At 25.6% G+C, this 15350-nt stretch overlaps 1 protein-coding gene across 2 annotated transcripts in view; it reads left to right on the top strand.

Moving 5' to 3' along the window:
- LOC145260302 (uncharacterized) overlaps positions 1 to 15350 on the top strand; it is a 111484-nt gene that overhangs the window by 57210 nt on the left and 38924 nt on the right. For both annotated transcript variants that reach the window (XM_080118190.1, XM_080118180.1), the window contains exon 4: positions 3107 to 3166. In XM_080118190.1, the coding sequence (XP_079974316.1) occupies positions 3107 to 3166 (60 nt within the window). The remainder of the gene's footprint in view (positions 1 to 3106; positions 3167 to 15350) is intronic.

Below are 15350 nucleotides of genomic sequence, written 5' to 3'. Positions count from 1 at the left end.
TTCAAGTCCAACGTAAACAAATTCTTGATGAGCCGTTCCACTTAAGTTAACAAATTTACCGAATTTCCATTACTAAGGATTACTATATTGTCCAATTGACTACTGTACACTCTTAACCCTTATCCTCGAGTGGTCTCTGGGCCTTGATAAGTGGTTATGCCTATGTAAAAAAAAAAAAAGTTTGATTCAAACTTGTCACAGAGATTGTACACTTGGACGGTGATTCGTATAAAAGGGGTCAACAAACACTGTTTGATTCCAATCTCCGTGTACACAATGCATGTTTATATGGATTTGTTGAAATCTTCAAAATACGCTTTGATTTCTTTGAAACGTGTACAAAAAATCAATTCTTTAAAGATTGAAAATTGTCACGTTTTGTATTTTATTGCGACCATTTTGTTTTCTACAATTTTGTTTTACCATATTTTTTTTTCTTCCTTCATTTTTTTTTTTATTAAAGATAATATCCCCTCTTGGTTTACCTCATAAATTTTTACTTGAAAATCAATACAACGGAAGGATCACGTTTGAAAGCGTATGACATGTCATTCAGTGCATCTATTATTAAATTCTATTCTTTTCCATAGAAAATCCTCCGCTGTCTGTACTATCTGTGTTTTCGCGGCATTTGCTTAATTCAACATTTATAAACAATATTATTTCCAAGATGAGGCTTGATAATTATTTTTTGGATTGTTTAGACTATTGTTCTTATCTTCACAACGTTTCTTCAGATGTAACCTCCGACCGTCGAAGGTTACATCGGCTGAAACGTTATGAAAAAACAAAAAAAAGATGAAAATAGTCCAAATAATACAAAAAATATTTCGTTCAAGTATTTTCTTTGATACTTTTTTAAGAAAAGTATTAAATGCAATCGTTTTTAATTAATTTTATCTCCTTATTTTTATAACTAAAATACCCGTCCCAGGAAAGGTAAGATTAATCTCCCACTCCCAGACACAAGTTTTACATTTTTATATCCCATTCTGAATATTAAAGTAAAGATATGATACTAAACCTCATGTCTAGAATCCTTGTTTTAATTTTGATTAAAATCTATTACACAAGTTAAGGATTAAGTGTAAGAGGTCTTAAGAAACAATAGAAATTCAGGGAATTCTTATTGGTGTGAATCACAATCAATTAAAAATCTTAAATATTTGAATTTTTTAATTTGAGGTTGTACCCATATTCTACTCCTAAAAGTCTTGTAAAATACCCTGAAGAAATTGAAATTTGGGGAATGCTTAATTGATGTCTAATACTTACTGTTCCAATTTCACAAAAATGAAAATTTGCAAAGGGCTTTCATTCCATTTGGATAAAAGTAAATTAATTTAAATATAACTCGTATGAATCCATTATGCCTAGCAACTGTTGTAGAGATTCCCCGAGTTCAACAAGTTACATCTAAATAAGGTTAAAGGGAGCTGCTATCGATGATACTTAAATATCATAGACTCCTTTATAATTAAAAAAATAAAATAAAATGCAACACTCAAGAACAACACCAACAAATAACAATTAACTTGAACATCAGCACTTATATATATTTAAAAAATAGTTTTATTTAATGCAATAGTTTGTTTTTGTTTTGTTTTTTTTGGGGGGGGTTGTGTTTTGTTTTTTTGTTGTTTTTTATTTTGTTTTAGGTTTTGTTTTTTATTTTGTTTTAGGTTTTGTTTTTATTTTGTTTTTTGTTTTGTTTTTTGTTTTGTTTGTTTTTGTGTTTTGTTTTGTTTTTTGTTTGTTTTTGTGTTTTGTTTTGTTTTTTGTTTGTTTTTTTTTGGGGGGGTGTAGAGTATTAACTCTTTCGAGTGGTAATCCGTTACAAAATTAGGAAGGTCGATGTTCATCAATATGGAATTAAAATCCATTATAAGAAGAGCAGATTTATAAATGTCTTGGTGTTGGCGGCAACATATAAATCCATATGTCTGGATAAAAAACAAAGATTTAAAGAACGTCATTTATCGCTACTTGCATAAATAGAAATCCCTTGGTAAAGTATTTATCCATTGGTGCAAATCCCCAGTGTGTGTATTTCCTGGTAAATAATTTTTACATCTTTCAATGGAGTTAGGAGGGTTGGTTTCTCATTAAAACTAATTTGATTTTTCCTGCGAGCTGCATTTATAATCTAAATTACAACGCTCCCAGCCTGTTTACTGTACCCATGCGTGAAAAAAAAAAAAAATAGTCCCTATAGAATTTACATCACTTTTGGACGAAGCACACAGTGAACATTCCACTCGTATTCTCCAAATCTAGCATAGTAATTTTAGTTATTTCCCTTTGAACGAATACAGCAAATCTGCTTGTGAAATAACAATTCACTACAAGGTCAAAGGTTACATCGGCCAAAACGTTGTGAAAATAACAACACTCAAGATGAGAACAGTAGTACAATATTCCATCCATTTTATATATTTTGGATTGTTGCATGATGAATGCTGGAGAAAGAGACGAATGAAATTCCATTGATTGAACAGCAGTTGTGCCAAGTGAGGGAGGGACCTAATAGAAATTATAAATGAAAAAATTATTTTGAATAAAATAAATTTTTGGACATGGATCGAAAAGGTGAGTCATCTTCCAACCTTTCCAGTTTTTTATTTTACCCAAACAAGATCTATTTTGCCACAGAAGCATAAATAAGGGGCTACTGTGATGAGGGTGAAACTTTGGGTGGAAAGTTGAAAAGCAAGATTTGTTCACATTTACATTTAATTTTTTTGCATTTTGGTACAGTCAGAAACTGGGATCAGGAAGAAAATTCCAAGGTAAGTGGTCTACAAGAATTTGACTGAGTTTTCATGGCAGTTTTTTTGTAAGATAAAGCATAAATTGTTCTAGATTAGATTTGTTATTGAAATTGAAGTTTTCAAATGTTCTAGCAATATTTCATTAAAAAATAAAAACTGCTTATGTGACCAAGCAAATAATATCCTTGTATGATTGTTTTGTTTGTTTATTTTATTTATTTATTTATTTATTTTTTATTTTATTTATTTTTTATTTTATTTTTTTTTGGGGGGGGGACGATGGGGATGGGTTTATAATAACAATATATAATCTCATTTTTTTTTTCTATTTTTAGGCTTTGCTTTCATCTTCCGTATATTGTTTGTCGGTTTTACAGTGTTCCTATTATTTATCGGTAAGTGCATCCACATGGAATTTCGTCAACTTCTACATTTGAGAAGAAAGAATATTTTTCAGAGATATTTATATATTTAGTTTATTGCGGCCCAAATTAAATATTCATTACAATAATGAGAACATTAAGGAATACAATTTAAAATAAATCACAAACATCTAAATAAGGTTAAAGGAGCTGCTATCGATGATATTTAGAGCATGAAGCCCTAAGAAATTTTTTTTGTGGGGAGGGGGGGGGTCGAGAGTCTTTCTAATTGACTACAAAACTTTGAGATTACTCTTAATCTGCAATTTTCACCACAATACCACATTCACACCAATCTATTTAAAGAACCCCAAACATTTTAATTTGAGCACATCTTTTCATATGCAAACACACACACACACACACACCTGCACTTACCCCTAAGTGCTGATGTTCCAAAATTATTTTCTTGTAATTTGGTTAGTCCAAGAATTTCCAATACCATCTTCTCCATGATTTTTATGAAATTTTTTAGTTTGACAATATTGCTGAAAGAAACTGTTTTAATATTTAGACAATGATTTTGGTTCATATAAAATTCTCCTAAAAAGTAAATGTAGTTCACTTGAAGCATTGATGGTAAATAAGAATGAGGACCATAAATTAAAGCTCAGTCGAGCAGTTGCCATGAAAATGATATAGAGCAGAGATCCACTAGCAACATTTCTTCTGTGAGAAAGAGGTAAGAGCAAAGGATATCACCCACTAGATTTCAAAGCTGGTTTTGTGTTTACAAAAGTTTCATATTAGCATTCATTTAAGTCAGACTTAGTAATTTTTAAAATAAATTTTAGCTAAGTATGTTATATCACTAAATCATAACAAATGAAAATGGTCAGAAGCAAAGTTTGATGTGTCAGTTTAAATGCTATCTGGGTCTGATTTTTAAAAATTCAATGAGACACCCATATATAAAAAGAATATATTAAAGTTGTGGTCCAGAATCAACCTAATTAAAAAAAATATAAAAAATACAGAAAAATCTTTGTACATATCCGTCATGTAACAAAAATGTAACATCCCAAAAATTACGTAAATTAATCAAATAGTTTTTTTTTTATATAGAAAATAATTTCTTTTAGCAATTAATAGTAAATCGTAGCCATTACAAGGCTGATTTGGATTTCTATTTCTGGAGAGGTTGTTAAGGTAACCATTGATGAATTTTAAAGATGGCACAGTGAGACACCATCCTCGCTTCCTCATAAAATTTGATTTTTTTGTTGCATGATTGGTACATACATCAGAAATACTTTCTTTTTTTTTTTTTTTTTTTTAATTAGGTTGAAATTTGGACAGTCACCAAATATTCTATTTTCAATTGATGTATGTATCGGTGATGTAACGAAAATTTCATATTCCGAAAGTTATGTAAATTGATCAAATAGTTATATTTCTAAGAAAATCATTTTATCTATAAATATAAAAGCGAAAATGTATGTATGTTTGTATGTGTGTTCGCTTTTTCTGTATGTCTACAAAAGGTTTTTTTCAGAGAAGCGGTCGCTCGCCTAACAACTTTTTAAAACTTTTTATATCACATATAAATCGTAATATCTCAGAGTTAACGAAGCTTGCCTGTCTATTTAATTTGCTCGACTTTGGGAAGATAAATATTCAACATTTGTCGGTCGTCGCATGTGGGTTAGTCTTTTTCCTATAACATCTTGGGAAGCGTTCCCGCAATAAATGAAATACTATCCCGCAGTCAAACTTGACCTCATTAACTCATTAAAACGGGCACCTGCCAAATCCAAGTAATTAAATAAATTCAAACGTGTTTCCTTTAGCATCTCGTGGTGGGGCAATCATTAACGTCGCACGTTTTTTTTTTTTGGGGGGGGGGGGGGTCACACTTTAATTTACAACTTTTCCTCAACGGTTCGGGTTCGATCCTCATACTTACCTACCAAAACATTTTTTTTAACCCCACCCCCAGAGTTTCCACAAACACCTCCAAACACCCGGGCAACGTCTGGTATCCCTCGCTAGTGAGTAAATAAAAAGGGATTTCTTATGTTGCCATCTTTAAGCAACAAGAGCAGAGAATTCAAACTTGTTAGATCAGCCTTATAATATTAATTTCCCATTAATTACTTAAAATAGTTTAGAAATGATTTTCTTTATAAAAAGAAAACTAGTTAATCAACTTATGATTTTTGGAATATGATCTTTTCATTCCATACATCTTAAATATTTTTCTGTACTTTGTTTTTTTTAATAGAGGTGGAGATTCTGGACAACCACAGATTATTCAAACTCTCTCTTAGGTGTTATCTTTACAATATTTCAGTCGATGTAATCTCTGATCTTTAACTGCATCTTGTCAAAGATGATCTACATGAATGTAGCATAATCGATAAAGTGCTAGGTAATAACCAGTTCTAAGTGACAGTCATCTGATGGGTGAATTTTTAATCATCACTACAGGCAATACTAAAAATATAAAATAACTTAAGCCTTTTATCTGGTTATGGCTGACAGAACAAGAACAACCTACTTCCATGGGTTCAGTTTTAATTTCAGAATTCAACAGATTCTGGTATTCTACAAGACTTACCTGAAGATGGTCAAAGGTTACATCAGCCAAAATATTGTGCGAATAACATCCAAGATTAGAGCAGTAGTCCGAATAATGAGTACTAATACAGAATGCGGAAAGTGCTATTTTTAGGTAAGATTTTTAAGTTGAGTACCAAATAATCTAAATGATACAAACTCTGGAAGTCAAAATTTCTTGGAATAGGGTTTTTTTTTTTTTGGGGGGGGGGGGGGTCTCAAAATATTTAAAACTGTGATTAGTTTGTGCTAAAATCCTCAAAGTTTTGAATTTGCCATTATTTGCATGAAATAAGTGATCTCGGGAGAACTATGCATCCTCCTATTTTCGCCTTCTCTTTCTATCCCCCCCCCACACTTTCTGACTGGTTTTCGAACTCAAAATGCACCGATCAATAATACTGTAACCATTTCCCCCTCCCATTGCAAAATCCAACCATATTCTGCAAGACAGAACAAAAATGATAAAATCCACTATAAAGCAACCAAACCAAAAGCTACAAACTAACGATTAAAAATACAAAGAGCTTGAAGAATAAAAATCTCCTATAAAATAACTGGATACAACATCGAATACTATTCCCAAAATAACTGGTTTCGGCATTAAATAACCCAGAAAGGGTTGATATGCCGTAAAACAACCAACCAACCAACCAAAATTCAACAAAATTTCTGACAAATGGTTGTTTACATTTAATCAAGAATTGTTGACCCCAGGAAAACTTTAGTTTGCCTCCAGGATACTGAAAATGACCCTGCAAATTGTTAACAAAAAGTTGTTTCTTTTTTTGTTATTGTTTTTAACTATTGGTGTAACTGCTTATCACAAATAAAGGTCATGCAAGAATTAGGGTTAAGATTGGGATGAATGTTCACTGAAAAATAAGGAACACTATAGGAGTACTAACCAGAATAGTATTACCACCGTCTACCAAGGGAAGAGTCTATTAGGTATGTATACTGTGTGAGGTGTGCAAGTGAAAGCTGGCCATTGAGGATTGAGGGCATGTGTTGCATGGAGAAAACTAGTATGAGAATGACCTTTTGAGCCTTAAAGGCTTAGATCTGATAACCTCAGAGGACAATTAAATCTGAACAATATAGGGAGATGTATATGAAACAGGAGACTTTAATGGCATGGTCACATGGAAAGAATATATGCAAATTCTTGGTTTAGTAGATGTAGAAAAGTTAAAGTTGCAACCTGAACTAGCGCCCATACTTACAAAACTGTTTAAACGTTGTCTAAAGGAGAATAGTTTCCCATCTCCCTGGAAAATTTCATCAGAATGCCCTGTATTTAAGAATTCAGGTGATCGCTCATCCCCCTCTCAGTACAGGCCAATAAGACTCCTGTGCGTCATGAGTAAGTTGCTGGAATCTGTGTTAAATACAGAAGTAATTAACTATCTCAACAAAAATAACCTTCTTAGTGACACTCAATATGGTTTCCGTTCTGCTAGATCTACAGCAGATGTGCTTACAGGTATATCTCATAGGATTAGCAAATCTCTTGACGGAGGCAACCTTTCTGGGGCAATTGCTCTTGACATATCTAAGGCCTTTGATAGGGTATGGCATAAAGGTTTACTTCACAAGATCTCTAGCTATGGTATAGCTGGAAATGTCTTCTCAATTATTAAATCATTTCTCTCTGATAGGTTCATAAGAGTAGTAGTTGAGGGGCAAAAATCAGAAGCTCACAGTATTAATGCTGGTGTCCCTCAGGGGTCCATCCTGGGCCCAACTCTTTTCCTGATCTACATTAATGATATTCCAAATCACATCCTTACATCATTTGTAGATATTTATGCTGACGACACTACCATTTATGGTAGCACATCTAAGACAGTAAACAACCAAGTTCTCTCCGATTCTCTCTCCTCTGATCTTGATCACGTAGTACAATGGGGAAAGGAGTGGCTGGTTACTTTTTAATGCAGCTAAAACCAAGCTTCTCTCTTTACATCAACATTCTGATCCACATCTGGCATCAATTAAAATGAATGGCTCTCGTCTTCAGGAGGTCTCAAGTTTTGACAAGCTTCTGGGCTTGACCATTACACCTGATCTTAAATGGAACACATACATCAAATCTGTTGCCAAGGCCGCTGGAAAAATGGTGGGATCTTTCTATCAATCCGGTAGATATCTCGCTGCTGATGCAATTTTCTATCTATATAAGAGCCAGGTACGTCCAAGGATGGAATACTGTTGCCACATCTGGGCAGGAGCTGCTAGAAAGGGCTTGTCCTGCCTGATAGAGTTCAAAATAGACTTCGTATCCTCGTAGGAAATGTCCTTTTCTCTTCCCTGCAACCTCTATCTCCCAGAAGAGATGTTGCGAGTTTGTCTCTGATGTATCGTTATTTTCATGGAAAGTGTTCGACTGAGCTTCAGTCTATGGTCCCCCCTCGCCTAACTTTCACAAGAAACCCTTGTCTAGTTGAAAACACTATCAATAATTCCCCCCACTCTTTATCTGTGCCTAAACCTAAATGTAGATTCCATGAAAAAAGCTTCTTTCTTAGAACTGCACACCTGTGGAATTATCTTCCATTTTCCTGCTTTCCGGCTGACTACAATATGGTTGTGTTCAAGTCTAACGTAAATAAGTTCTTGATGAGCCGTTCCATATAAGTTATCAAATTTACCGAATTTTCATCACTAATGATTACTATATTGTCCAATATCTACTGTACACTCATTACCCCTTATCCTTGAGTGGCCTCTTGGCCTTGATAATGTGGTGATGCCTGTGTAAAAAAAAAAAAAAAAAAAAAGGTTCAGTTGACAGGAAATGATGAGAATGGATTTGAGAAGAGGATAAATAAAGATCAGGAATAGGGTTGTTTGGAAGACTTTTTTTTTTTTTTTTTTTTTTAAAGTTGTCAGACACGTCAGCATGTACAATTGATGTTGAACCGAATATGATGTTAATATTGCCGGGGGGGGGGGGCTGCACATAGTGAACTTACTTTGTACTTTTTATCATCGGAAACATAATCATTAGAGGAAACTACTTGGACAAGATGCAAAAAGAAACAATTTCTAACCTAATAAACATAAGAATCTACTATGATATGTGTCAGATTTAAGAGAATAAAACAAGGTAATTCTGTGGCAATACAAGAGGTTGGCACTTCTTTCTCTATTCATACACCTATCAAACTTAACCATATTGATCCTGAACAGTAAGCCATTTTTTATGGCTGTTTTTGAATGGATTCAAAGTTGCCTGATATACAACACTTCCAGCAAATTATTTGTATTTATAAATAATTTTAAATATGTTCAAATAAATGGGATTAAAACTGCAACCTTAACATCTACAGACTGAGCTGATCAAAACAAGAATTAGGAAATTTTGTAAACTAATTTATTTAGCATCTTGTGTTTAGAAAGTACCAAATAATTTGTGCATGTGCGAACAAAAACATTGAAATGCAATAAAATTTTACCACTATCTCTGACAAATTCTAAACAATTTATCCCTCCAAGGAATTAATCTTTTTTTTCTAAATTTTAGATATTATTTGTCTGAGCTAATCACAATTAATAAAATATAAACATTAATGTTTTTTGTTAGTACTTTTTATTTTTAGTGAGACACACATACATACATATAAACACTTTTGTCATCTTTGTAATAGATGAAAATTACAAGTCTTGTGTATTTGTGAACAGCGGCAGAACAACTGGTTGAACCCAGAATAAGAATTCGGTATCTGTAGAGATTATAATCTTTGTGCTTCATCAATACTTACTATGTCGTGATCCCATTTTGACAGATAAGAAAAATCATAGAGCTGCGATGCCAAGTTTATTGCAAGAAATCAATAAATTCAATTCTTGGCACTGGGGTGAATCTAAAGATTCTTTCCTTGGATTTCTTTCTTCCAAAGATTTATTTTGGGACAAAACTGGCAAACTCACGAAATATACCTGGGGAAATGACGTTGAAAATATTTGAATACAGTTATCATTGCTTTTTTTTTTTTTTTTTTTTTTTTTTTTTTTAATTCGTTTTTAGTTTTTTTTGTTTGTTTTTGTTTTTTTTTTTGTTTTTTAGGAGCTAAAAATATCTTATTGTTGGTGCAAAAATGTATTCTAAAATTAAAAATAAAAAAATATGCATTTTAGTTTAGCTGTTTGAAAAGAATGGAATTGATTTACGAAAACATATATGTATATGTAAAATATAGGATTAAATAATATATGTATATGTAAAATATAGGATTAAATAATATATGTATATGTAAAATATAGGATTAAATAATATATGTATATGTAAAATATAGGATTAAATAATATATGTATATGTAAAATATAGGATTAAATAATATATGTATATGTAAAATATATGATTAAATAATGTATATGTAAAATATATGATTAAATAATATGTATATGTAAAATATAGGATTAAATAATATGTATATGTAAAATATAGGATTAAATAATATATGTATATGTAAAATATAGGATTAAATAATATATGTATATGTAAAATATAGGATTAAATAATATATGTATATGTAAAATATAGGATTAAATAATATGTATATGTAAAATATGATTAAATAATATGTATATGTAAAATATGATTAAATAATATGTATATGTAAAATATATGATTAAATAATATATGTATATGTAAAATATATGATTAAATAATATGTATATGTAAAATATATGATTAAATAATATGTATATGTAAAATATATGATTAAATAATATGTATATGTAAAATATATGATTAAATAATATGTATATGTAAAATATATGATTAAATAATATGTATATGTAAAATATATGATTAAATAATATGTATATGTAAAATATATGATTAAATAATATGTATATGTAAAATATATGATTAAATAATATGTATATGTAAAATATATGATTAAATAATATGTATATGTAAAATATATGATTAAATAATATGTATATGTAAAATATATGATTAAATAATATGTATATGTAAAATATATGATTAAATAATATGTATATGTAAAATATATGATTAAATAATATGTATATGTAAAATATATGATTAAATAATATGTATATGTAAAATATATGATTAAATAATATGTATATGTAAAATATATGATTAAATAATATGTATATGTAAAATATATGATTAAATAATATGTATATGTAAAATATATGATTAAATAATATGTATATGTAAAATATATGATTAAATAATATGTATATGTAAAATATATGATTAAATAATATATGTATATGTAAAATATATGATTAAATAATATATGTATATGTAAAATATATGATTAAATAATATGTATATGTAAAATATATGATTAAATAATATGTATATGTAAAATATATGATTAAATAATATGTATATGTAAAATATATGATTAAATAATATGTATATGTAAAATATATGATTAAATAATATGTATATGTAAAATATATGATTAAATAATATGTATATGTAAAATATATGATTAAATAATATGTATATGTAAAATATATGATTAAATAATATGTATATGTAAAATATATGATTAAATAATATGTATATGTAAAATATATGATTAAATAATATGTATATGTAAAATATATGATTAAATAATATGTATATGTAAAATATATGATTAAATAATATGTATATGTAAAATATATGATTAAATAATATGTATATGTAAAATATATGATTAAATAATATGTATATGTAAAATATATGATTAAATAATATGTATATGTAAAATATATGATTAAATAATATGTATATGTAAAATATATGATTAAATAATATGTATATGTAAAATATATGATTAAATAATATGTATATGTAAAATATATGATTAAATAATATGTATATGTAAAATATATGATTAAATAATATGTATATGTAAAATATATGATTAAATAATATGTATATGTAAAATATATGATTAAATAATATGTATATGTAAAATATATGATTAAATAATATGTATATGTAAAATATATGATTAAATAATATGTATATGTAAAATATATGATTAAATAATATGTATATGTAAAATATATGATTAAATAATATGTATATGTAAAATATATGATTAAATATGTATATGTAAAATATATGATTAAATAATATGTATATGTAAAATATATGATTAAATAATATGTATATGTAAAATATATGATTAAATAATATGTATATGTAAAATATATGATTAAATAATATGTATATGTAAAATATATGATTAAATAATATATGTATATGTAAAATATATGATTAAATAATATGTATATGTAAAATATATGATTAAATAATATGTATATGTAAAATATATGAATAAATAATATGTATATGTAAAATATATGATTAAATAATATGTATATGTAAAATATATGATTAAATAATATATGTATATGTAAAATATATGATTAAATAATATGTATATGTAAAATATATGATTAAATAATATGTATATGTAAAATATATGATTAAATAATATGTATATGTAAAATATATGATTAAATAATATGTATATGTAAAATATATGATTAAATAATATGTATATGTAAAATATATGATTAAATAATATGTATATGTAAAATATATGATTAAATAATATGTATATGTAAAATATATGATTAAATAATATGTATATGTAAAATATATGATTAAATAATATGTATATGTAAAATATATGATTAAATAATATGTATATGTAAAATATATGATTAAATAATATGTATATGTAAAATATATGATTAAATAATATGTATATGTAAAATATATGATTAAATAATATGTATATGTAAAATATATGATTAAATAATATGTATATGTAAAATATATGATTAAATAATATGTATATGTAAAATATATGATTAAATAATATGTATATGTAAAATATATGATTAAATATGTATATGTAAAATATATGATTAAATAATATGTATATGTAAAATATATGATTAAATAATATGTATATGTAAAATATATGATTAAATAATATATGTATATGTAAAATATATGATTAAATAATATATGTATATGTAAAATATATGATTAAATAATATGTATGTAAAATATATGATTAAATAATATGTATATGTAAAATATATGATTAAATAATATGTATATGTAAAATATATGATTAAATAATATGTATATGTAAAATATATGATTAAATAATATGTATATGTAAAATATATGATTAAATAATATGTATATGTAAAATATATGATTAAATAATATGCATATGTAAAATATATGATTAAATAATATGCATATGTAAAATATATGATTAAATAATATGCATATGTAAAATATATGATTAAATAATATGCATATGTAAAATATATGATTAAATAATATGTATATGTAAAATATATGATTAAATAATATGTATATGTAAAATATATGATTAAATAATATGTATATGTAAAATATATGATTAAATAATATGTATATGTAAAATATATGATTAAATAATATGTATATGTAAAATATATGATTAAATAATATGTATATGTAAAATATATGATTAAATAATATGTATATGTAAAATATATGATTAAATAATATGTATATGTAAAATATATGATTAAATAATATGTATATGTAAAATATATGATTAAATAATATGTATATGTAAAATATATGATTAAATAATATGTATATGTAAAATATATGATTAAATATTATATGTATATGTAAAATATATGATTAAATATTATATGTATATGTAAAATATATGATTAAATATTATATGTATATGTAAAATATATGATTAAATATTATATGTATATGTAAAATATGATTAAATATTATATGTATATGTAAAATATATGATTAAATATTATATGTATATGTAAAATATATGATTAAATAATATGTATATGTAAAATATATGATTAAATAATATGTATATGTAAAATATATGATTAAATATTATATGTATATGTAAAATATATGATTAAATATTATATGTATATGTAAAATATATGATTAAATATTATATGTATATGTAAAATATATGATTAAATATTATATGTATATGTAAAATATATGATTAAATATTATATGTATATGTAAAATATATGATTAAATAATATGTATATGTAAAATATATGATTAAATAATATGTATATGTAAAATATATGATTAAATAATATGTATATGTAAAATATATGATTAAATAATATGTATATGTAAAATATATGATTAAATAATATGTATATGTAAAATATATGATTAAATAATATGTATATGTAAAATATATGATTAAATAATATGTATATGTAAAATATATGATTAAATAATATATGTATATGTAAAATATATGATTAAATAATATGTATATGTAAAATATATGATTAAATAATATGTATATGTAAAATATATGATTAAATAATATGTATATGTAAAATATATGGTTAAATAATATATGTATATGTAAAATATATGGTTAAATAATATATGTATATGTAAAATATATGATTAAATAATATATGTATATGTAAAATATATGATTAAATAATATATGTATATGTAAAATATATGATTAAATAATATATGTATATGTAAAATATATGATTAAATAATATATGTATATGTAAAATATATGATTAAATAATATATGTATATGTAAAATATATGATTAAATAATATATGTATATGTAAAATATATGATTAAATAATATATGTATATGTAAAATATATGATTAAATAATATATGTATATGTAAAATATATGGTTAAATAATATATGTAAAATATATGGTTAAATAGTATATGTAAAATATATGGTTAAATAATATATGTAAAATATATGGTTAAATAATATATGTAAAATATATGGTTAAATAATATATGTAAAATATATGGTTAAATAATATATGTAAAATATATGGTTAAATAATATATGTAAAATATATGGTTAAATAATATATGTAAAATATATGGTTAAATAATATATGTAAAATATATGGTTAAATAATATATATATATATATATATATAAATATAAAATATATGATTTAGTAATATATATGTACTAGCAAAAGTACCCATCGTTGACTGGGTTCCAAAACAGCCTACTGAAAATGGACCCTGATTTATTAAAGTATAATAGGTTATGAAAAGGAAGGGTTGTAAATTTGGGTTGAATTTGGAGGTATCAATACCAAAGCAAAATATGATGAAAGTAAAAATAAGATAGATAAACCCCATAATTGATTATATCATACCTGTTCACACTTAAACACTTACCACAATATTCTGTGGATCTATATTAGAAAACCTTGTTAAACTTTGTGACATATTTCCATTCTATGGAGATCGGGTGCAAACGAACACCCCATTATCAAAGTATACTTACGTAGATAGATATGAAAAGTCTTAAAGTTGTGTCTATTTCCATTCCATGGAGGCCAGGTGCGAACGCAGACCCCACAATTTTATACCATCTCTATTTAAGTTAAAACATACTTATCAAAGTATTCTTATGTACTTCTATATTAAAAACACTTGTAAACGCTTTAAATTTTTTAAATTTTTTATTTCTATACTTTTTGGACTAGGCGCGTACGGAGACCCCACAATTTTATTGAACCACTGTT

Source organism: Euprymna scolopes, chromosome 3 (assembly GCF_053919585.1).
Source record: "Euprymna scolopes isolate OS-2025 chromosome 3, ASM5391958v1, whole genome shotgun sequence".
Lineage (NCBI taxonomy): Eukaryota > Metazoa > Mollusca > Cephalopoda > Sepiida > Sepiolidae > Euprymna > Euprymna scolopes.
The sequence above is the reverse complement of the archived record's forward strand: the minus strand, read 5'-3'. Positions and strand labels throughout refer to the sequence as shown.